At 44.4% G+C, this 25,314-nt stretch overlaps 1 protein-coding gene across 1 annotated transcript in view; it reads left to right on the top strand.

Annotated features, from left to right (window-relative positions):
- GALNT9 (polypeptide N-acetylgalactosaminyltransferase 9) overlaps positions 1-25,314 on the top strand; it is a 143,718-nt gene that overhangs the window by 12,374 nt on the left and 106,030 nt on the right. Inside the window, exon 2 of the mRNA XM_063143739.1 lies at positions 20,287-20,467. Within this exon, the coding sequence (XP_062999809.1) occupies positions 20,287-20,467 (181 nt within the window). The remainder of the gene's footprint in view (positions 1-20,286; positions 20,468-25,314) is intronic.

The following is a 25,314-nucleotide window of genomic DNA, read 5'->3' as shown; positions in this document are numbered from 1 at the left end:
ATGAGTATAGAGTCAGTGAACACTTTGGTACCATTTGGTGATTGGCATATCTGGAGGACCATTCTCCTCGGGGGCTGAGTGGATGTCGTGTCAGGCTATAGTTTGTGTTTGGAGACCCTCCCGTAGGTACTCAGAGTTGTGTGGCACTGGGTGGGGGTTACTCAGGGCGGTGTCCCCACACTTACAAGGTGTCTCATAAGTGAGTGACTCCTGGTTTTGGAGAGTGGCTCGCCCATATGGCAGACAAAGTGCCTGACGAAAGAACCATTAGATTCTCACACTTTTACATGCAGATCCAGCAATGGGTGAAGTTCTCTTATTTAGATAAAGAGGCTCTAGTTTATCCTAACCTCTGGTGCCTGTATTCCATGCTTCCCTCTCCACTCACAATCATGAATGGGGCAGGCTCTGATGATCAGTGCACTGAATTGAAAGTCTCATCCATCCTTTGTCACCTTCAGGACATTTTAGCTCTTGACATTCCCACATGCTCCCAGCTGTCCCCATTTTCTCATCCGTGCCGTGGGTAAAATACTGCTCCTAGTTTTGCATTTTGGGATACATTTCAAAAATGCTGACAGTGTCTGCATGAGTGCAGAGGGTGAGTCCTACCCCACATCTGTTAAGTCTCCATGTATTTTAACTCTAGGGTGTATGCACACAGGGTACACGCAGAGATTGAGTCAGGGCAGAAACAGTTTGAACAGCTATCTTTGCAACTGAAATTGCTACCAAAGGGGAAAGCAATGGGAAGAAATTGATAAATTTCCATGTTAGGGATAATTAGGAAAGGAACTGAAAATAAAACCTCCAAGATCATACTCCCCTTATACAAATCTATGGTGAGGCCGTATATTCTAGTCACCGCACCTAAAAAATAAAAGGATGTTGCAGAGTTTGAAAAACTGCAGAAAAGGACAACTAAAATGATCAAGGGGTTGAAGCAACTCCCCTATGAGGCAAGGTTGCAACTTTCAAAGGCTACAAGTAAAGGGAGTCATTATAAGGGGGAAAATTATGCCTGCTGTGGAGAAAGTAGATAGGGAGACGTTTTTCTCCCTCTCTCAGTACTAGAACTTATTGGGGTCATCCCACAAGGCTGATTCAGGGCAGCTAAAAGGAAGAACTTCTTCACACAGTTCAACTATGGACACTTCTTCAAGATATAGTGGTGGCCACTAATTTGGACGCCTTTAAAGTGGGTTGGATAAATTCCTGGAGGAGAAGGCTATCAATAGCTATTGGTTCAGAGGGCTATATGCCACCTCTTTTAGCAGAGGCAGTAAGCCCACGTACACCAGTTGCTGGGGAACATGGGCAGGAGGGTGCTGTTGCATTCATGTCCTGCTTCACTCACGTTCTGCTTGTGGGTTTCATGTTGGCCACCATCTGAACAGAATGCTGGACTAGATGAACTCTTGGTCTGATCCAGCACGGTTCTTCTATGTTCTTGTGATAAATCATTTTGAAGGGACCTGGCATTTGCCTTCTTTATTAAAAAGACATGGTTTGCCACAACTTTCCAAAAAGGAAAAGGCAGCAGCCTGACTTTCTTACTCTTGTCAAGGCACCTGGTTGAGAAAGTGTGATGTAGATTAGCTTCAATGGGAGTCTTAGGTAAATACTTACATCTCTCTCATGGAAATCTGTGGGACGTTTAATTTCAGCTGGATCATGTCCATTATATTTAAACACTCTGGACATATCGACGTTTTATAGAATTGCTTGTAAATAATGTCCAGGCTTTCCTTTTCTTTTTAAAAAGTTTTCTCCTTTATCTTTTCTTTTCATTCCTTTTCCTTTAAAGGCAAAATTATATAAACCGACTTCTGTGGATATTATAAGTCTTACTATAATTCCTTCCCTTGACAGCTCAGCGAACTATGAATCCGTCAATGCTGCACCAGAGTATGAGTTATATTTTGTAATATTCAAGGCTTAATTCATGTCATCGTCCAAGTGGTGATGCCGTGATTAAAGGAACTAAGCCAAGGGGAAAGCATGGGGAGGTGAAATGAGTCACCGGGGATTACTGTTCTTGAGTGTACAAGCAAACACACACACCACAGGGAGTCAGAATTTGAATGAGGGTGAGTACAGGTGACTAATCCAAAATCCCTTTCCCTTTAATGTGAGCCTGTTGGTTCAGGATCCACCCCCTGGATGAACAGAAAAGCAACTGTTATCTAAAGGAACACCTCTTCCCATATGCAATTATCGGCACCTTATAATGACCAATGGAGGCCTTTCTATGAACTGAAGTCTGGCGTGTGCCCATGACAGACAGGGCCTTTCTGGTGGTGGCATCCCACATGTGGACTGCAGTCTCCAGAAAGAGGAGCTTGCTTGGCACCCATTCTAATACCCTTCAGGTGCCAGTCCAACATATATTTAATCTCCCAGGCCTTTTAAACATCACGATAACATCATTTCATTATCAGTTTCTGTTGAACGTGTTAGCTGGCTTGTTTTGAGCTTATTTATGTAATTAACATGCTCAACTCTTTCTCATGACAGCCTTTATTTTCTCCGTTTATGTTATTTTCGGGTGTTCTTGTTACTTGTTCTATTTTTATTTTTTTGTATTTTAATATTGTTATATATTTGCATGTCACTTAGGGCATGTATTTTATAAAGCAACTATCAAATATAATAAATACACGCATAAATTTAAATAAATCTCTCATGGCTCCGAGATAAGAGAACGGACCAGGCTAGTGGTGGGCTATTGCTCAAAAGATCGGGCTATTCTGCATCCCTCCTCATGCTGTGCAATAGTCTTAATTGTATGACGTATTGCACAATTTAATCTTTCATTCTTTCTTTACTTTCTTTTGTGGCTGGAATGGTAATTGCTTTTGCTTTTCTCAGGGGACTTATTCACAGCTGTGACAACTATGCACTCTCTCTCTCTCTCTCTTGGAATCAAAATGCACAAATATGAGCTGTACCTCTAAATCAAAAGAACAATATTATATATCACATATATTCTACATCAGCCACCCCCATAATGCTGAAAATTCTCTTCTGCTCCCAGACTAGGCCATGAGATGCAGCCTTCATACTTTGGCTATGTGGTTCCATTCAGCAAGGTGGTGGGGTTAATTGGCTGTTTTCATTTGCCTTCCTTCTGCTATTTTGTGCACTTTGTTCGGTGAAAGGACTGCACTGCCCTTTCAAAACTGGGTTTATTATTATTTTTCCACCACTCACCGATGCCTGTGGGATATAATGCTTTTTTTATAAATAAAGATGTATTTTTTATTATATTAACTCGTCATCCAGTCGGCTTTGTGTTATGAACGGAGTGATACGGCCTACTTTTCCAAGCATGTGGCTACAATAGCAGTGTGGAAGCTAAAAATAGGCCCAATTGAGATGGAATTGCAGAATCCAAAGATTAATCTACCTTGAGATGATTGAAATGTTGCTGCAACTTCTAAGACCTCTAACTGAGAATCCTAGCGAGCGAGCCAGGTGTAGGGTGAAGCAAGTGATAGCAATACTGTGTTGTGCCTAGGAAGCCATTCAGCACATGCCATTGCTCCTTCACAAGGAGAAATAGAAGCTGTTGTTTGCAATGCCTGGAAGAACCCAACGTGTTGGTGTAAAAACCAGACACATCCATACACACAGTGGCCCTGATCAGAAGACACCTTATACCATGGTGAATAAGGTAAAAAGCCTTATTTATCATGGTTAAAGCCATGATTTAAGGTGTTTTATGAACATGGCCTGGCTTTCTGGCTTAACCACCATGGTTTAAGGTGTCTTCTGAAAGGGGCCAGTGACATTTTGTGACAATGGATTGAGACTACAGAGGAGTGAGAATTTTGTTTCTGTGCAGGTTTAATATGAGTTTACCAAATCGACCATGGACCTATGGCCCAATTGGAATCCACCGGAAGAAGAGCCTTTAGCGTAGTGGCCCCTTCTCTGTGGAACTCCCTGCTCCTAGAGGTCAGGCAAGCACAAACAGTAAGCTGCTTCCAACACTTCCTGAAACCAACTCTATTTTGAGAAGCCTTCCTCAACTGACCTGCCACTTTTTTTTCCTGGTCCTTTATTTTAAATTGAACAGTTTTAATTTGCTTTTTATTTCTCTCTTTCTACCTTTTATACTTATGTTCACTGCTCTGGAATCCTTTTTAGATATTGAGCAGTATAGAAATATTGTAAATAAATACATTATATACATAGATGGATTTCATAAAATCCATTCTTTCTGCATTTCACCGATTGTCAGGTACTTTTTGTTCCATTGTCTACTCATTGATGAAATTGGATTCCCCCCCCCCCAATTTCCCAAATTTGCATTTGCAAAATCCATATTTGCAAAAATGAGAAAACCCACCCCCCAAATTGTGCATTTTCATGCTTTGGAGAAAGAGCACATTTTTGGCTGTTTAATTTTTTTAAATTTTAATTGGACAGAAGCTCAAAGGCCCAGAGGTCATCCTTCTCCTGCCCCTGGGAACTCATCCTCCATCAGAGGGGAAGGGGGCTTTGGAGTTGACAGAGACCAGAATCTGCTGCAGGGTCAAGTGGGTGGAGTTGAATGGAGGAGCTTCTTCAAAAGTCCCTTCCTGAGGTACAGTGCTGTTTGGACTATGGGGAAACTCTCCATGTAAGTTGAAAGATAAGCTGTCATGATTCCAAGCCCTTCTGCTGAGATGCAAGACAATAACATGGTGCGCTGTGCAACCCAGAAAGCTTTTGGTCTCTGAGCCTTTGGCCTTCTGTGTGATAACCTCCTGGGAAGATTCATCCTGGACTCCTGAAGGGTCTTGGGGAATCTCCTTTCCCGTTTTGTCTGGTATACTTCTGGTCCTTGTCCTTCTTCTCCTTCAGATTATGAGACTGATTCAGGCCCCCCAAACCCCTTTCCCCACACTAGGGAGAACAGGTCTGTATCGAACAGCATATCTCTCTCTCTCTCTCTCTCTCTCTCTCTCTCTGGCCTTAGCTAGATGAGGAGTTATCCCGGGCTGATACCCAGAATCGTCCCTGTGCGTCCAGGTGACGCACAGGGGATCCCGGGCTCAGGCAGGGATCAACCCTCCCTTGCCCCGGGATAATGGGCACCACTTTTGGCCCAGTATTTCCCACGGTCTCGGGCTGAGCCCAAGACCGCGAGCGTGTAGCCCATTCCACCGCTTTTCCCGGCTCCATGCAAGTACTCACGCGTAGCCAGGAGAAGCCGTGCACGGGGCACAGCACTCCCCAGGAGCACTGCGCCCAGTGGGGACAGGGTGGGGGGAGCGGGGAAAACATTTTTTTTTTAAAAAAAAAATCCACTTAACTGAGCTCATGAGCATTTGTGCGCATCCGGCCCCTTTAAAAAAAAAATTTAAAATGGCGGACGCGACGGCTCTCCTCGTGAGCTCGTTGCGCCTGACGTGTAGACGAGGGCGACATCCCACGATACTTGCATCGCGGGGTCTCCCCTCATCCGGCGTGGATTTAAAGGTAGGTCTAGCTAAGGCCTCTCTCTCCTCCTTTATCCCCCTCTGCAAAAAAAGTTGGCTTGTGCCTTATGCAATCTCCTCATTTCAGCCTCTGAGTTATTTTTGATGTACAAACCCTCACTCAGCTTTGAGGCCTCCGTTATTGACATTTCTGCAATAAGGAGCATTTCAAGTACACCGGCTGCTTACCTAGCTACCGAATTAATTGATGTGAAAATAATTAAGTAGGCAATTCGTGTGCAGCAACTACTGCTAATTATCCCAGAGAGGCCCATTTCACTGTTGCTGTGATCCTTCCTTTGTGGGTGGTATGTTCCTGCTGTCATCCTATCACAAGGCAATACAGCAAGCTTGTGGGGGTAGTAACTATCCCTCATGGGGCTTTGCAGGGAAGAGCGGAGTCCAAATATGATTTGTAAAACTAAGCAAGCCAACAGCAGACCACTTTCCTTGAGACAGATTTAGTGCCTCTGTGATGAACACTGTCTTAATAAGTGCCCAAGCACATGCACACATACTCACGTGCCCAAATCAGGATGCTTGTCTGTCCTTTATTCTAAGTAAGGAGTAACGATGACTTCACATATGCATGGCAGATGCTTCGAATTAGGGAAGGGCAAATGGGTGATGTTCAAGATGGCTAGGATTCTACAAACAACATCTCGCCGTGTGTGTCTTCTAGGGATGGGCAAAATTAACCATGTCTGATCCGTCACATGCTCACCCCGCCGCCACTCATCGGGCCCTGCGAGCTTCCTTTGAGACTCAGCAAGGCCCAACAAGTGCTTGGCTGGTGTCCACGCTCGCTCCGGAAATGACTCATTTCCCCCCATTGCATAAATGCCAGCTGTAAATGCCCCAGTTATGCAAGAGTAAAGGCATGAACTGAGGGAGGGGACTCTGGAGCAGATGCTGAACAACCCCTTGACCCCTGCCAGGAGCACCATCACCTGCAGTGACAAGCCAGTAGGTCTCTTGTAAGAAGAAGGATTTGCTTTCAAAGATGGCCTCTTCAGGAGAAAGTGGATCTTCTTGAGTAGGGCTCTGGCCAGAGAACTCTAATGGGTGGGGCTGAACAGGCTCTGTGAGTAAAAGCCAGCAATCAGAGCTTGCTAGTTGCTGGTGGAGGTCCTGCCAGTTTCTCCTGATTTCCTGACCCTGCCGTGTGCTTGAACCCCTGGAGCCCGTCTACACTTGTCTAGATGAAACGTAACAAGTTGGCAGAGATGACGTCAGCAGTCATGTGATGCTGTTGTTGTTACGTTTCTTCTGACTTTTAAAACCGTTCCACTTTCTGTTAAAATCGTTTTAAAACTAACAATGTGCCCCAACCTTTCGTTGTATTCAATGCCGTCTTTCAAAGTCATGTCTCGTGACCATGGTCTTTGCTTCCTGATTAGGACAAGTGAGGGCTTTTCTAGGGGAGGGAGAGCTGGCACAACGCGACGGGGAGGGGGAGGGGGAGGGAGGGCGGTGAAAGAGGGGACAGAGGCTTAATTTTTTTTAAAAAAACTGCTTATCTTTCGGGGCGCACGTGGCCCCTTTAAGACGCTGCAGGGCTTCCCTCGTCCCTACGCGTCGCCCCGCCTCCCTGCCGGCTTATCCCGGCAGGTCTAGCTCAGAGTCACCGGAAGAAGGAGGTTTACTTCAGAGCCGGTATGAGCATAATGAAGAACGTTCTAAAGAAGAGTGTGCCGGGGTAAAACGATAGAAGAAAAGGTATTTCGATTGACTGGGCTCAAGTTGCATTTTGTAACGTAGCAAGGGAGGACGCAACAATGCACTTAAACAACGGTGTAATGAATAGTGTAGATCCTGCCCTGGGCTACAACCTTGGACTCCTGCTTGACTCTGGATTGTGTATGTATTGGACTGCCTAATTGTGCTTCAACCCTTTGTCTGTTTGACCATTCCTGCTTTGCCTGACTCCATATGGTGGCCTGATTGCCTATGTTTTGACCCTGTGCTTGTTATCTGGATCACTTCTGCCTTTGCCTGAACTCCCTTGAACTAAAAACCTGTCTGATGGAACATTGGCCGAGGTTATTTCTTGGCAATGTGATCAGCACTCTCACTGAGACTGCTACAGCCGACACAGGACAAATATCAAGCTAGAGGGATCATTGTTCTGGTGCAGTATAACACAGATTCACTTGAACAGCTCACTGTATTGTTGTAATTGTTGTTGCTGCTGTTGTTCATTTTGATACTGCCCTATACCCAAAGCTCTCTGGTTGGTTTCCAAACATTGATATAAATACAATGTAATAAAAATAGTCTAAAAATTTGAACACAGAAAAATTAAAACAATGTAAACAGCTAAAAACAAATAGATCTGTTCTAAAGGGCAGATGTAGATGACTCCCCAGATGCCTGGGAGTAGAGGGTGGTCTTGACCTGGTATCAAAAAGATGACAGTGTTGGTGTCAGCCAGGCCTCAGTGGGGAGCTCATTCCATAGTGGGGGGCCACCACTGAAAAGGCCCTCTCTTGTTGCCCCATTCTGAGCCTCCCTTGGAGGTGGCACTCGGAGGAAGGGGCAGATGTTGATAGTAGCATCCAGGTATGTTCATGTCAGTATGGCCAAAGTTGCCCCATGCACCAACTCAATGCACTCTCTATGTAATGTGTGTAAGCTCACCCTTGGGAGAAATTACACTATACGGAGGAGGATATTGCACTTTTACACCCTTGGGAGAAGGCAGGATTTGATTTTACGTTGCGAGCAAAAGAACTCAATAGATGCTCCTCTTTAGCTTGCCTCAACACGCTGCCTGATATCATGCCGCCTTCCCTCTCAGTAAATCATATTCCGATGTTAAAAACACACGAACGAGGATGGATTGTAGCGGGAGGCATGTCGGCCTGGCCTGCACGGCAGCAGATAAGGCTCAGTGAGTGTGTGCAGGAGTGAGATAGTGGAAGGAAGGTGAGGGAATAAGGAAACGGAGGAGGGGGGACTTCGGGAAGGAAAAGATGAAAGTTCTGTCTGAAGATCCCCCAGCTCAAAACAGTGACGCTCGGCAAGGCGACGGAGAGACCCACAGGTGCGCAAATGTGTTTTCCTTGATCTATGCACGCCTACAAGTGTAAAGGATAGGGAAATGAGGGTGTGGGGATGTCTCCTAGGGCCACGAGGAGACAGCACATGGTAAGGCGATAAAAACAACTCCTGGTGTAGAAAGACACTTTAGATTTAGGAGTGCATTAACCCAGAGGGCTTTCTCTTCTGCTGCTCCCAGACTGTGGAATGGCCTGCCGGAGGAGACTCGTCAACTTAAAAATCTTTTAAGCATTTAAGAAAGCTATTAAGACTGATCTCTTCTGGCAGGCCTACCCAGTGGAATTTTAGGATGTTTTTAGGATGTTTTAATAACCTGTACTATGTTTTTAATCAATTTTATGTATGTAGACTTATTGTTGTTCCCTGTCTTGATCCAAACGGAGAGGCGGGTAAGAAATTATTATTATTATTTATCCTACTTAGGTGACATCTCTGCAGGATTCTGAAGGAAGCTAAAAGAAGTATTGATAATGATAGTGCATTCCCCCCCCCCTTGGGGGAGCTTTCACACATCCCTAAGTAAGCTCCAAGTATACATTGTCACAGAATGCATAGTCTGTCGGTGTGTAATTTGGTGTGTAATTTGCTGCCATGGGTCTAGCGGTGGGGGAGTAGACAAATTAATCAAAGTCATTGGCAAACCTTTCCTCTGTCTGTAACAGGCAATGGGACCTCAGGGTACAAAGGCAATGTACCTCATAACACCAGTTGCTGCAAAAACAGTGAGAAGGCACTTTTTTTTTCCTGCAATGCTGGTGGACTTTTTATTATTTATTATTATTATTATTTATTTATATAGCACCATCAATGTACATGGTGCTGTACAGATTACACAGTAAATAGCAAGACCCTGCCGCATAGGCTTACAATTCATTATGTCCCACCACTTCCCCCCACCCTCTTGCGAGGAACTCAAGGTGCCTTACCTGGTCCTCTCTGTTTTATCCCCGCCACGACCCTGTAGGCTGAAAGTCAGTAATTGGCTTAAAGTCACCCATTGAGCTTCATGGCTGGGAGGAGACTAGAACCCAGATCTCCTGAGGCTTAGTCCAACACTTTAACCACTACATCACACTGGCTCTCAAAGGCATTTGGTTCGACAAAAGGGCAAAGGGGATGGTGGTCAGAGTCTGATCCATCAGAGCTCGCTGGTCTTAAATTCCTGGAAAACGGGGATGGCACAGACATCTGATTGGGAGTCTCGAAGCCTGGCAGGAAATCACTGACTCAGTGTGAAGAGCCCTCTGAGTAAAAAAAAAAAAAGAGTTGGCCACCCCCAATCCAGCATGCCAAGCATGGTTGAATATACAGGGATTTAAACCCAGATGTTGAAGAGCTGTGTACTCAAAGCCTTCCACTCAGATGGATGGATCTGGTCACTTTGTTTTCGCTGATGTTCGATCTCAACTTCTTCCTTTTCTCTTTTATGGAGAGAGAGAGAGAAGGGGGTGGTAGAGAGAGGGAGGAGAGAAAGAGGTGGTAGAAAGAGAGAAGGGGCAGAGAGAGGGAGAGAGAGGAACAGAAATAATAATAATTAATAATAATAATTTCTTACCTGCCTCTCGATTTTGATCGAGTGGAGGGAACAACAGTAAATATAAAATACATAAACCTGAATTAAGAACATAATATACACTGTTGAAACATCTTAGAATTCCCCTGGATAGGCCTGCCGGAAGAGATCAGACTTGATGGCTTTCTTGAATGCTACTAGACTGTCAAGTTGATGAGTCTCCTCTGGCAAGCTATTCCACAGTCTGGGAGCAGCAGAAGAGAAGGTCCTCTGGTTAATACCCGTCAGCCTAACTTTGGCTACAAATGGATCCCAAAGGGGGAATCCCAAAGTTTGCAAAAGTGCAAAAAATTCCTTGGGGCGGGGAACCTAAAGTAAGAGGGAATTAAAAAGAATACTCAATGAGAAAGAGGAAGACATGGCCCTATCCACTTTTGCTGCACCATACCTGCCACTGATTTGAACCCTAACTACTACCAGAACATGCACCCCTGTTGATCATCCCCAAGGGAATGGGGCCCTCAATGGAAAGACTCCCCACTCCTGCTATCAGCGAAGAGCAAACACCTTCTCTGAGCATGGATCCATTTGTAGCCAAAAGTGCATCATCTCCATACACAAGAGGGCAGTTATGGAAGGCTGTGGGTGGGGGATTCCCAAAGTTTGCAAAAGTACAAAAAAAAATCCTTAGGGGGGCGGAACCTAAAGAAAGAGAGAATTAAAAAGAATGCTCAATGAGCATGCTCAGTGCACATGGGTTGCTGACAGACTATTGACAGGAGAAATAGACTACAGAGGGGAATGAAATGGCATATCCTGCAACACAGCATGGCTGGCTGCAGCACCAAATTGCTACATTCCATACTGCAACATTTTCTTTCTGATGCTAGTAATAAGTGATCCAGTATTTATTTATTTATTGCATTTCTATACCGCCCAATAGCTGAAGCTCTCTGGGCAGTTCACAAAAGTAAGTAGCAGTAATCCAGTATCAGAGGCGGTAAGCCTGTATACACCAGTCACTGGGGAACATGGGTGGGAGGCTGCTGTTGCCCCATGTCCTGCTTGGTTGGTCCCTGGTCAACAGCTGGTTGGCCACTGTGTGAACAGAGTGCTGGACTAGATGGACCCTCGGTCTGATCCAGCAGGGCTCTTCTGATGTTCTTAAGAGATAAACGGTAAAATAAACATACAAGAGAATGGGTGAGAATCACAACAGTCCCACCAACACTTGGGTCCAACAGTTCTCTTTGGCTGCCAAATGTTGAGCTTGAAATGCAGCCCAGGTGTTGCACGCAGCTAATTCACTTCATGCCAGGTGGCGAGGTGTTCCCTTTTCTAGCTGATCCATTGCTGCAAATCAGCACTGCTGATTCATACTTTATTTGGGTTGCTGGTGTTTTGATTATTGTTTTATTTATTATTTAAAGGTTAGCTCAGTTGTCAGGTGCTGTCAAAACGTCTATCTGCCTGGCTTCATCGAATAATGAGGGGGCAATGAAATATTTTGCTTCAAGGGCATGAGCGGTGTTCACCTGCAGGGTTCAAAAAGGCCTGTGGCTCTCATCCGCTGTGAGCCTCACTGTTTAATTGGCCTGGCTTTTTGTGCTGCCTTTGATCACCTCCAAAGGCTTCAGATATCAGCCACCGCCAGAGGTCAAATAGGAGACTGTTGGCATTTAGGATGTTGGTTTCCTTGAGAGAAGGGGGGAAATGGTTGCCTAGCAGCAAATACAAGTACCATGGCACCAGAATAACTTGTCGCTCCTCAATGTTGAGGGCCATCATCATCTCAGGAACCTTCTGGCTGTTCCCTAGCTCTCTCCATCCTGCAGGGGACGTATCAGTTATAAATATTGCACTCTCCTGATTCATATGTGATGTGGAGAGTTTTGTGGGGATGGGGAGAGAATGGAGTTTTGGCATGAATTATTCAGGTGTCTGTGTGTGTGTGTGAAAACAGTTGTGGAGTCTTCTTTCGTTATTCATTACTTGCTTTATTCAGGCTGATGACAATGATGGAGAAATGTGATCTAAGACCTAGAAATGGAGAGCCTCTAATGAATACTGCATTATCCACACACATACACACACACACGGAAGAACTTCCTTGCAGCATGAGCTGTTTGACGATGGGACAAACTGTATTGGCCACTCCTTCAACTCCAGTGTTAAACTTCCAGCCAGAGGAAGTTCCATCCCCTTTTGGGGATGCTCTAACAGCAGATTTTCTACACCACTAGTGGGTTTGGCTAGATGACCTCAAAACACCCTCCGAAAAAATAATGTAAGCCCCTCCCCCACTTACCTGCCTCCGTCGTGGTCCGGCCCCGGCTTCAACTGAGGCCCAGGCTTCAAAGCGGAAGCAGGCTGCAGCCTGCTTCCGCTTTGAGGCCTTGGCCTCAGTTGAAGCCGACGCCGGACCGCAACATACACAGGTAAGCCCCTTCCCCCTTACCTGGCGCCGTCGCTGCACTGACTACAGTGGCACCAAGTGAGCCCCCTCCCCCCACTTACCTGCATTCCGTGCTCCGGATAGAGGCTAACCGCTTCACCTCGATCCTCAGCTCCTCTGACCCGATTCAGATCCGCCTTTGGCAGAGGCGAATCGGCCCGCTCCATTCCCGCTTCTATGACCCAAAATGGAGTGGAGCACGGCCCTAGTATTTAATCAAAGAAGGACGTGTACATTTCAAAGCAGCGCATGTTTGAGGCATACATTTGGAAAAAAATATGCATGGATGTTCATGTGAAAAGAAAACTCACAACTTTGGTGAGCTTGAATTTTGCTGAAGTGCACATCCGTAATGTATGGGTTTTTGATTGGAGAACTACATCGCAACATTCAGCCAACTATGAACACTGAAAAATAATTGGAGACTGGTTTGGGTATTGGTTTGGGAAATGAGAATTAGATTGGTTCATATTAAAATGTGAACAGAACAAATTTCTCCCACAGGTGGAATAAGCAGCTAGACTGTTCAGTTTCCAAACTCCTTACCTGTTTTCTTGTGCTATTCTGGATGTGGGGGTTGCATTAAACATATCACATCACTAGATGAGGTTGCCAACTGCTCTGTAAATGCAGACTGTCATCTTCCTTCCCAGACGTTTGCTTCTCTCCACTGTTGACCTTCGTGATCTTCTGATATTTGTTTATCTTCTTCCAAATTATCTCTGGTAATTAGAATCCATCTCCTCATCTCCAGGGGCAGCAAGCTTCAAATGAGGATTGCTTAAAAGCAATTACATTTTGATATTGGAGATCTGTACACATAAATGTAGTATCATTTCCAATTAAAAAATAGTAATGAATTTTGTGTCTGGAGAGACCACAGGCTCCACGTTGCTATTGCATCTGCTGGATCCACTGGGATACAACAAGAACACATGTAACTTGCACATCTCTGTGCATCACAGAGTGTGAGAGCAGTGTGTAAAGCCAGGATGCACAATTGGGCCTTCAAAACCAGGAAGCCATTATGAATACCAATGCTTTGCTCTTAAGACACGGGAAGGCTTTCTGAGCATGTGTGGAGTGCAAATGTGAGAACCAGGGATGCTCAAGCTTGCTGAAATTCTCTGAACTTTACTTCGAAACTCAGCTGAGCTTGCTGCCATTCTCTCTGCGACCTGTTTTCAGTTAGTTCGAACAGAAAAAAAAATATGCATTTTCAAAGTTATGCATTTTTTAAAGTTCCGTTTTTCAGAAGTCACGCATTTTTAAAAAAGTTGTGTATTTCAATACTCCCTTTCGCATTTATGTTTGAGGTTGTGAACAGGGCACTTTTGAGTGATCTGCAAACAGACCCAGAATTCTCATATAGCCCTAGCATGGAGTATTCTTCATCACCGAGTAAGCACAATTTAGTGCCACACCAGGAGAGACTCCCTTCCTGCCTAGAACATGATATTTCCAGGTAGTATGGAAATTGAAACGCATCCCTCATTGATGTGCTTGACCTCCAATGAAAAGAATATCCCCTCTCCCATGCTAATAGGACTCCAGATTACCCAATTAGCAACTGTGAGAGAGACAAACAAGGAAATACTTCTTCACACAGGATGTAATTTTGGGGGAAATTCACTTCCACAAGATGTGGTGGCAGCCCTGAGCTTAGCTGACCTTAAAAACCGCTCATTCTCTCCCCTTCCTTCCTTCAATATGGGCTCATCATGTTATCCTGCTGTCCAAATTTGTTTTGAGGGTTACAAGAATCCAAACTACTTTTGAATCTTTAAACATGCTGGATGAATGCAAAAAGGATGGTTATTATTATTATTATTTATTTATATAGCACCATCAATGTACATGGTGCTGTACAGAGTAAAACAGTAAATAGCGAGACCCTGCCGTATAGGCTTACATTCTAATAAAACCATGATAAAACAATAAGGAGGGGAAGAGAATGCAAACAGGCACAGGGTAGGGTAAACAGGCACTGGGTAGGGTAAAACTAACAGTATAAAGTCCGAACAAAATCAAGTTTTAAAAGCTTTAGGAAAAAGAAAAGTTTTTAGCTGAGCTTTAAAAGCTGCGGTTGAACGTGTAGTTCTCAAATGTTCTGGTAGAGCGTTCCAGGCATAAGGGGCAGCAGAAGAAAATGGACGAAGCCGAGGGATGTACAAGAATTGTGTTTTGATATCTTTTGGTCCAGAATTTGCCCCATGCACACCACCAAAGGCCAACTTGAATATCAGTGGATTTGGGGATAGATTGCAGATGAAAATTTTGGCACAGTGCCAACCACTTCCCATAAGTTGTTTTCTTTTGTTCACTCATTCATACAGATGTGTCCTTTCATACATTCCCAAAACTATTCACAAGATGGTAATGTGTGTGTGTGTGTGTGTGTGTGTGGTGGGTGCAGAAGATTTGTCTCTGCACATGTTCCAACCTGAGCAATGGGACAGACTCAGACGTTCAATTACCAAGATCATGCCCCTGCATGACATTTCAGAGTCATAAATCGGATGCCTTCCCATCGCCACCTCTACATTCCATATTACCTGCGCTATAAAGTCAGCTGCGATCTTGAGCTTTAAAGAATGTCATTTCGCCTGGATTTTGTCAAGCACGGGCTATGCGTCTGCCCAGGGTTTTCATTTTCTCTAGCCCAAATGTAGCATGCTGATATTCGTAATGTATTCTGTGACCCTTTTCCATCCAAGGGAGGAGACCATTTTTGGATGCTCTCCAAAGCAATAATTTCAGGGAGCGGTTCCTTTGCTTGAGACCTCTTTTCTTTTTCATTAAGCAAAGCGTTTGAGCAGGATTTATGAGCCTTGATGGCAAAAAAGCATCTTCCGCCCTTTGACTTAAATGAATAAAGTTCTTCAGTTGCCCTGGGACTGTAGAGTGGAACGAAAGCACACCAGACATGGGATTGAGGGACACTGGGAGATTGCACTCCCTGCCTAGTAGGAAGTACTTACAGTGAGGTGGGGAAACCCCTCTGGCTCCATCCATTGGCCAGAGAAGGCCCGTGCTTCTCCCCTCTCTGCTGGATAGAAACACTCTGACCCAGTTGTTCTGAGACTTCAGATGGGGAAGAAATTTGTTCAGTTCAAGTTTTAATGCAAACTTACCTAATCTCGGACGATCGAACCACTATGTGAACTGAAACCCTGTTATCTTTTGAAATCTGCACTCATCCGTTTTCTTCCTCATGTGTTCTCCAACACAACAATGCATACAAATGCATAGGTACAGGGAACTACGCTCAAAGATGCATCACTTTAGGAGAATGGCTTCAAAATGGTGTGTATTAAGCAAAATGCAGGTATTCGGTAGAGATGGACAAATGAGCTTTTTTGGAGATCACTGGATTTTGTTGTCTCACCGCTCAGCTCATCCTGTTCATTTTGAGCAAATGGGAATCTTGAGCAAATCGAGGCGGGATCGAACAGGAGATTTGCCCATCTTTCCCTACGTTTGCACAGACTTCCTGATTTGTGCAACTTTCCTCTATTGGCTAAAGTGGGTCTGATAGGTTCTACAAAGGAAATTTGTACAATCAGACTGTGAATCAGGAATGAAATGGGTGTTTTTTTAAACAAAATATGAGTATGTTCAGTGGACACACAGTCGCACTCACATTTAGATCTTGGAATAGGGCATGCTTGCACGTTTTGAGATTGACTGTCGTTGGTCAATCCTGAAAGAAGCACGTGATGTGCACCCACGACCTTCATGGAGCATTTATGCATCTTATGGCCCTTCCCTTCCTCCTTGTGTAGCTCCTCTTCCCTAGCTGTCTTGAGTGTTTATCCACTGCCTTCACCTGGGAGTAAATCCCTGTTATTGAGCGGGTGTGGTCAAATTCCCCCCAGCACGTACAACTGTCTCTTTTACACAGTGCTGGCAGGATTCAATATTGTTTGCTTTTGCTGGATATCAATCTATACTGTAGTGTTTCTTCTGACCACTTCAGCCTCCTAGAGGTGGTGCTATGAAAGTACAAGGAAAAACACCAGAATTCAGGTTCAGATTAGATAGGTGCCTATTGTTTTTCTTAAGCAGGATCCGATTAGCGGTGTGAACAGCAACAGCAGTAGTTCATAGGGTACAACAAATGAAAACTTTCTAATCATGTACGGCTGTGCTGGGCTACCAAACCTTCTTTCTCCTAAGAAAAATAACAAGCTGCTTGGTACCCTCTACAGGTTTTGATGGTTTAACACAGTGCAGCTTTATTCTTTTCTTGATGCAGCCACAGTTCTGCAAATAGAGCTAACATAGTTAAATGTATGGTTTTAAGACAGCTGTTGTTTGTGCTTAAAAAGAAAGAAAGGGAAGGGAAGGGGGGAACAAAGAAAAGGAAAGTGGAAAAAACAAGAAACATTTCCTGCTTGGGAATGATTGTGATGTCAGTTGTCAACTTGATATATATGTAGGTGGCTGGTGTGTGGACAATTGGGCATAATGGACTTTTGAGCCCTTTGAAGTTTGAATTGAATTGAACAAGCAAGTCACTACCAGCAAACAAATGTTCAACAGCACCCACCAGATGTTTAGGACTATGACAAGGAATGTTGCGGTTACCTGGGACATGGTGGAATCCAATGGATATCCACCTGCTTGACCCCTCCCAGATACAGGGCATGAGCCATCTGCTGGTCTGTGGACCCTGTCAGCCACCCAACCCTTTCCAGCACAGGGCATGAGCCACAGGCCAGTCCACGGATGCACAGCAAGGAGTCCACCTGCTCCCTCACCGAATCACCATTTTATAGAACTTGGCATCTCTTTCTTTTACAAAAAGGGCCTTTTTGCGCAAATAGCAGCCATAAATAAGCCCATTTATGCAACATTACAGGCATAACTGGTCTATTGAGATGGGCGTTGTGGTCTAAAACATCTGGAGAGAGCCATGTTGGGAGAGGCTACTCTATCCACTCTGCCACACTGCCTCTCGGTGCCTGTGTCAGGTCTAATGCAATCAGTACAGCATGGCATTATATGAGTGACTTCGGATAGTGAAGCAGGTGGCTACTAGGATTGGTACAATTTGCAGTATGCCCCAGCCAGCAATGCATTGGGCTGGTGAATATTGGAAGTTGTGGAGTTCCCCTCCCCCCTGTCTAAACATCATAGGATTGTGCCCTTACTGAATTTAGTGTCTGGAAGGGCAGGAAGAATTATTTAATCGTGTATTGATTGTTCTGAAAGCATCAGTGATGCACATTTCCAGGGTCCTTACAAAAAGTGGGAAAGCATAGGCGGCGTTTGCCCACTCTACAACCTTGTTGAGTTTATTATGAATGCTGCCAGCAAACTCCAATGTTTCATAGGGAAGAGGACATTTCAGTGCAGTTCAAGTGGATAAGGGCTGGCTACTGGCAATTTCCTAGAAACGAGGAGAGTAATGCAAAGAAACCAGAATCTGCATCATGACTCCGGCTGCATTTTAAAAAGGGGAAAGTGTGCCAATTTATTTCCAGCCAGGGAAAAGAGAGAGAGAAGGCAGTTTCTCCTGGGACAGTATTAAGCTCAGGATGGTAGTGGGGGCAGGGTGAGTGGAGAGAACGTATTTGTGTATTTCACACACGGGAATTGTACCCTGCAAAGGAAGGCAAGAAAGTATTTGAAAGAAGAAATGTAGAGGCACTGAGAATTTCAGAGCATGCATTTTCTCGCTCTCCTGGACTCGTACCCTGAAGCTTGTCCTGGCTCATCTACGACGGTGATGATGATGATGAAGAAGAAGAAGAAGAAGAAGAAGAAGAAACAAACCCTTCTGAGTAAAAGGGAAGGGGGAAAGCAAGAAGGTTATAGAGTGCTCAAGGCAGTGAGTGGTCTGTTCCACAGCATCCTTGATTTCTGTTTTACAACCTTCCCTCCCCCCCCCCCCCCGGGTAAGAGGGATCCAACTCTTTGGCTCAGTTCAGACAGCATGTTTCTTAACAGTGGTTTTAGAACTCCATGGTGGAGTTTTTACACCTCCATCGAGAAAGGTGTTGGCTGGTGGGAAAACTCCACCCCACGGTGGAAGATTTTTTTGGAAAACACTCCACGCCGAATATCCACGCTGTGCAGAATAGAATTCCTGCACAACCATCATATTGTGTGGAAGGCTCTGTGGAGTTTTCTGTTGTGTTGAGTTTTCCCACTGGCTACAGAGTTCCCTGGCAAGAGCAGTGAAAGGAGCAAGTGTCCTTCTTGGAGAGCTGCCGGGATTGTTTTTTAGCACCAATGGGTGATGGGATACCATCAGGAGGACCGGGGGGAGGAGAGGGGGAGGAGGATCTGTCAATCGAACATCATGATGGATTTTACTTACCGCCATGGGAGCCCACAGCCACACAGTGGTGGAGTTAAAACATGTTGTGTGGAGAGTACCTCCTAAAAACTCAAGTGTTAAGTGGAGTTTTCACATAGCGTTGTCTAACATGTTGTCTGAACTGAGTCTCTCTGTGTGTGCGCGTAGATAACTCAGCCTTCCACAAGCTGGTTCCCACCAGACATTTTAGATTCCAACACCCATCAACCACAGCCAGCACGGCCAAAGGTCAGGAAACCAGAGAGTTTTAGAACAAAACATTGAGAGGGTGTCAGATTGGGGAAGGATGGGGTGCCTGTGGTGTTTTTTTTAGCTCATGAATTTTTGGGTAGATTTCTGTTTTTTACCTCTTGCTCCCTTTACAGCTGACTAATGCAGCTTCTCTTACCAGCAGCCCGGAGCCTTGATGAACCACCAGCTGCTGCTCTCCCCTTTCCCCTGATTCGTAATTGCTCACTAAGAGTAGGGGGAGAAATGACTGTACTTTGCATTTTAATATAAACTAATAACTTCCTGAACTGACAATGGAATTAGGGGTGTTTGGAGAAATCCATAATGGGTGAAAATGAATAGGAATTCTCTGAATGAGACCGACAGTTTCTGCAGCAGACTGGCCATTTCCAACTCATGGTGATCCCGTGGACTTGCCAAACACTTTGTTAGTTTGTTTTACTTCCCAGAATTGTGCACAAACTTAGTTGTACAAACCTACAAAACAACAACAACAATACTAAAATGAAAGACCACCTGAAAGTGTAGATTTCTCCATAGGCTAAAACATGAAAGTGCACATTTTGTGAGGATGTGGGCCTTTGGGGAAGATGTTCACAAGTGCACACTTTCCAATGCAAATGCGAGTTGAGGAAATTGAGAAAAATCCAGTTCTATCAATAAGCAGATGATAGATCAGAGGATCCATCATGAATGGGCATCCATGTCCATTCAGATCCTCCCTCAACCATCACCATCTCCAGCCATTCCAGAAGAATGCAACAAAGGGCAATGGGATGTTAAGCAGGGATATTCACTTCTTTTTCCTCTTCCCTCCCCATCCCTTTTTCCTTTTATGCCAATTTTAAAAAAGCATTATAAGTCTGTGGGCAGGGACTGTCTTATTTTTATTGGTTGTATGTAAGGCACTCCAGGAGATGTTTTGGCTGAGGATAAAAATGCCCCTTGGCCCTTTCACAAAATTCCTATTTAGTGATGCTTCTGAATTTCTCCTCCTTTGAATTTCTCCCTGGATTTTGGAATTAAAGATCCAGGTTCAATCCTTGACCTTAGCCAGCCAGTGAAGAACAGGAATAGGGAACCTGTGGCTGTCAAGATATTATTGGGCTACAATAATCCCCTTATCCCTGACCATACTTGCTGGGGCTGGTGGTATCCAACAATCTCTGGGGTAGACTGTTGATCCATGTTCCAATTCTTATATTTGGCCTGTATCTTTTCTTTCCAGGTCTAGCCAAGCCGATGGGATTAGTTGAAGGCCCTGGAGGCTTGGGCCAAGGTGGAATGGCCGCCACCCTGAGAGATGATAGCCATGAATCCGAAACCAAGTATGAAGAATACGGCTATAATGCCCAGCTGAGTGATAGAATTTCACTGGACAGGTCTATTCCTGACTACAGGCCAAAAAAGTAAGTAAACTCTTTCTGCTGCCCTCAATGGAATTTATTCTGTTGAAACTTGGAACGGTCCTAACAGTATAACTCTGTGTGAGATGGGAGTAAAAGGTTGGTAGTTGATATCCAAATAATGGACCAATTGCAAATGCCAGTGTGCAGTGCAATGGAACCCTTTATCGGATGTTTTATATCAGGGTGACTTCACACTTGACTAGCTGTATGCATTTGTTCACCTTGCTATTACAACAATGTGCACACCCAGTCACTGGTGATACAAAACGATGCTTTTCGACCAAGTGGAAGATGAAAGCAAAGGACATGCAGTCTAAACATCCCCAGTTCTTTCAGTCTCTCCTCTGTTCATCCTCGTTGCCCTCTTCTGAACCCCCTCCAGCTTGTCCGCATCCTTCTTGGAGTGTGGTGCCCCAAACTGAGCACAGTACTCAAGGTGAGGCCTAACCAGTGCTGAATAGAGGGGAACTAGTACCTCACGTGAATCCGTGTATTGTGGCATGGCATAAGCTTTCAGGGGCCAGAACCCAGTTTATCAGAAGCATGTCGTGTTTATCATTTGCTGGGATAGGGTAGGGAAAATATTGTTACAAAGTGAGGCACGAAGTTTCAGCAGTGTCAGAGACAGCTCTTGCCGTCATGATGTAGAACCAATAAAGTAAAGATCTCCCTGTAGAATAGCTGAACGCTGTGGCAAACCGAGCTTGCTCCCGTTCTATAATTCTTTTTAGAAACTCTGCTAGTTAAACCAGGGGGACTGAAATATAAGGCAGAGTGAACCAGCAAAGCAATAAAGCAGGGATTTGGGGACTAAATTTTCCATCATCCCCAATCACTGGCCATGCTGACTGAAGCTGATGGGAGCCAGAGTCAAAATATACCCAGAGGACTGTTGGTTCCACAACTCTCCACTAAAAGGGGAGGAGGGAGAATGAGCTAATCCCTAGTCAAGGCGGCTGCAATAGCAGCATTCATGCATGTTTGAATTGTTTGATACTGTCCTTGAAATATATGGCCTTAACATCTCTTGAGCACCTCTGTGCAAGAAGGATTTCCCCCCACCCCTGGAATCCTTGTCTGAGAGATTCAAAACTAAAAAAATAAAGTATTACTATGCACATCAGTAGCGCTGGTATACATCCATGGCTTTTTGAACAGCAGCAGTGAAAACTACATCATCAACAAACGCTTTTACCTTGGACTGGTTGGCTGCCATAAGGGTGGAGAAGATTAGCAGCAGGCTTACTGACTTGTGTGGCGTTATACCCCACAAGTCAGTTCCCAAATGTATGTCTGCAATTTATAAGTCTGTGGTTTTTAGAATGTGGGCCTGAGTGGGCGGAGTTAGAATGTCTTGGGAGGGAGAGGAGTGATATATAAGGGAAGGACTGAGGGGATTGTGGGAGACTTTTTAGGTCCTCTTAGAGTCCTTAGTGCTCTCTGTGTTTAGGGTACTTGTTCTGGGAAATTTGAGGTTCAGAGTAGAGAGTGGTGTCTTTGGAGTGTGGTGTGCACATAGTTGATGTATATTAATCAATACAGATAATAAAGAAAGCTCAAGAGTGATTGTGTGAGAGAAAGGAAAGCGTGTATGTGAATGAGTGAAAGGATTGGATGAAAGCTTTCAAAAAGGTTTTTAAATGTTTTATTTAAAACAAAGCTTGTGAACTTTTAAAAATAAATTTTAATTATTTTGTTTTTAACTATCACAAAATCCCCACGTGTCTGTTTGGCATTTATCATCTGAAGTTTACACATTTAGCACCCACTCTGACAATCATTCACCTCAGCACATATAACTCACAGTGTTTTATTTTATATATTGAGATCCTTCTCCATTTAACCCTTTTCTCCACATAGTTTGGAGGAAGGTGTTTTTTATCCCTTGCCTCAGGCGTATCAAGCGGTGGTGCTTGGCTTGAGCAGGGAGTAGCCGCGGCCAGGCTTGGTGTTCAGAGCCTTTGTCATGGCAACTTGCCTTGAATTTTGAAACTGACAAGATGGCAAGAAAACCTCGTCAGTTTCAATGCTGTCAGTTTCTTCTTAAAATATCCATTGCTATCCCCAGGACACATGAGGGGTCTTGGAGTTTGGAAAGATCCAATGACTCATCTTTAATTGTACTTGTGAGAGAAGATTTGCTAGGGATAAAAACCTGTGCAGTCAGGATATTTGCCTAAGCCTGATTTGGCTTCTGCTATCAAGAATGCAGTAAGGGTCCTTTCATTACACAAAGCATGTTCCCCCCACCCCATCCGGCTGCACCACGTATGCATTTGTAAACTGAGAGCATCAAGTTCTTCTTGTATCTCTGCTTTGACCATTAGCAGAATGCCATGTTTCATGCTGTTGTCGCCATTTAAGTGCTCCCTTCATTAAGTGCCTTTCCAAATCTGTCATATTTATATCCTTCCGCTACCCTCTAAAAGAGACGTCCTCCCTCCGCTGTCGTCGGAATGACAATGGGTAATGTCTTAATGCAGCCAAAGCAATGCAAGCAATGCTAAACTGCTCTCTGTAGACGGGGCTGAAAAGAATACTTAATTAATTTCTAATAATAATCCTCTGTTTTAAAATCCCCATTGGGGATTCCCGGGCGCAGCTGAAAGTTTAAATAAAGTACCTTATTAAGTGGGGAGAAAAGTTAAGTCAAGCACGACAGATCTTCTTGGAGAGCTCGCTCCTATTTAAATAAGATTTGAGGCAATATTCTTAGGTAGCTAGGAAGAAAATGGCAAAATCTGAGCAGATAATTCACTGCTAGGGCAGGGTTGGCATAAGGAGTTCGCAGAGTAGGTCAAAACTCCAGCTGAGGATCCAGTGCTGAATCACAGAGCTGTCTGCTCCTCGTCCTCGTCCTCGTCCTCGTCCTCGTCCTCGTCCTCGTCCTCCTCCTCCTCCTCCTCCTCATGGTTGCTTCTTATTGACCTGCCATTTCTCTAAGCATGTAACCCTTGATCATTTTAGTTGCCCTTTTCTGGACTTTTCCTCCCCCCCCCCCAGTTCTTTTAGGCCTGGTGACCAGAACTGTACACAGCATTCTAAGTGTGGTTGCACGATAGATGTTTATAAGATCAGTATGATATTGGTAGTTTTAGTCTCAATTCATGGATTGTCAAGCACTCTTTGACCTGCTGTCTGCTCAGTGACGGAATTCACTTTTTAATTTCCCCCCCCCAAATTTGTGCAAATTCACATTTGTAAACATGTGCAAATCCCCCCCAAATGTACATTTTCACACTTTAGCATATCGGGAAATGCACGTTGTTGGCCATTTTTTACTTTGCATATTTTCTTATGATTAAATTTGCGCAAAATCTGGGATAGTTAGAAAGATAGTCTGCAGCTTTGTAGAACCCACCTGCTTGGGGGGCGGGGAAATGGTCCACTGTGTAATCCATGGGTCATTGTGGCATTACCCACATTTCTATTTCCTTAGGTATGTCTGGTTGAGTATGTCTAGAGAATGTGGAGTGTTGGACTGAGTGGGTGTGGCTGGTGATACTGTGGAAAGGGGGAGGAGTCTATATATGGGGGAGCTGAGTGATTTGAGGGGTTCGGTGGGTGATTGGGTTTGGAGGGTAGATGTGTTTAGCTGTGTGATTCCTTGTCAGGAGTTGTGTGAGGAGTGAGTGAAAATAAGATCATAGGGAGTAAGGTTTGTTATTATTAGATTGGTTCCTAGCAGTACTATTAAGAATAGACAGAACTGGAATATAATTCAAAGGAACTAAGAACTGTAAACAGCAATAAACATTTTCTTTATTTTGCTACCCTAAAACCACGTGTCAGTTTGGCTGTGTCTCCTGCTCTATTAGTTCATAAATAAACACATGACTATATTCACAGAAAAGCCTTTTCCAAATCTCCTTACCTCTTCCCTCTGCTATAAGGGAAAGGTTATACTTTTCTTTTTACCCCTTCCTCAGGTATTTAAGTGGTGGTGCTTAGCCTGAGGAAGGTGTGCACGTCAAAGCCTGGTGAGTGAGGTGGTGGCATCACAGTCATATTCATAAAAATCCAAACTCATTTGATTCCATTGTGGATTTCTCCCGCAACTCCATTCATATGAATGTGGCTTCCCACACTGACTCTTCTGTGAATGCTGGTCCATACCTTAAGGCTGCTTCCTCCCTATGGCAACTGAGTTCCTCCACTCCTCCAACAGCCTGTTGCGTCCCTGTGGGTTTGATTACCCACACAGCATTGCTGGATCCCACATAGCCTAATATTTAGCCAAGAAGATACAAAAAAAGGGTTAAAAAGGCACTTCACATTGTTGAATGATTAATGCCGGATTAGTGCTGGGTACATAGCCTTAGCTCTGAACATATTTTGAGACCACCCCAATTTCCCTTCTCCTTCTCGCTTGCTTTCCCCATTAGATACATTATTGATTCCCCTTTGTTTAGCCCTAGCTAGGTTTTCTAATTAAGCAGCCGCTTTAATTATACCACAAAAGTGTGCAGCATAGATCTTGATTATTAACAGCAGCCCCTGGGATAATAGAAGGAGAATGAGCAAACTGAACTGAAATAGAATTGTAAAAATGAGTAACCTTGTCTCCTTATCTGAAAGCCAAACATGGTAAATCCCAACCCCCTGGCTTAATGTTTGCGGCACCATCATCATTTATATAAAAATTATTTGAGGAACACTACTTCCGGTTGCCTGTTGGCTCTAATGAATGTAGGTTTAAGCATATGCCCGGTTCCAGCTGCCAGAGAAACCCAAGGCACACATAAATACTTTAGCACACCCATTTCCCTTAAAGCGTGCTACTTTTTCTCCTGCCCATCCTGTCTCAGAAATCACAAAGATTTGAGAAATCTACACTTCCCCTTTAT

The sequence above is a fragment of the Elgaria multicarinata genome, chromosome 18 (genome assembly GCF_023053635.1).
Source record: "Elgaria multicarinata webbii isolate HBS135686 ecotype San Diego chromosome 18, rElgMul1.1.pri, whole genome shotgun sequence".
In the NCBI taxonomy this organism is placed as follows: domain Eukaryota; kingdom Metazoa; phylum Chordata; class Lepidosauria; order Squamata; family Anguidae; genus Elgaria; species Elgaria multicarinata.
This window is presented reverse-complemented; position numbering and strand designations above follow the sequence as displayed.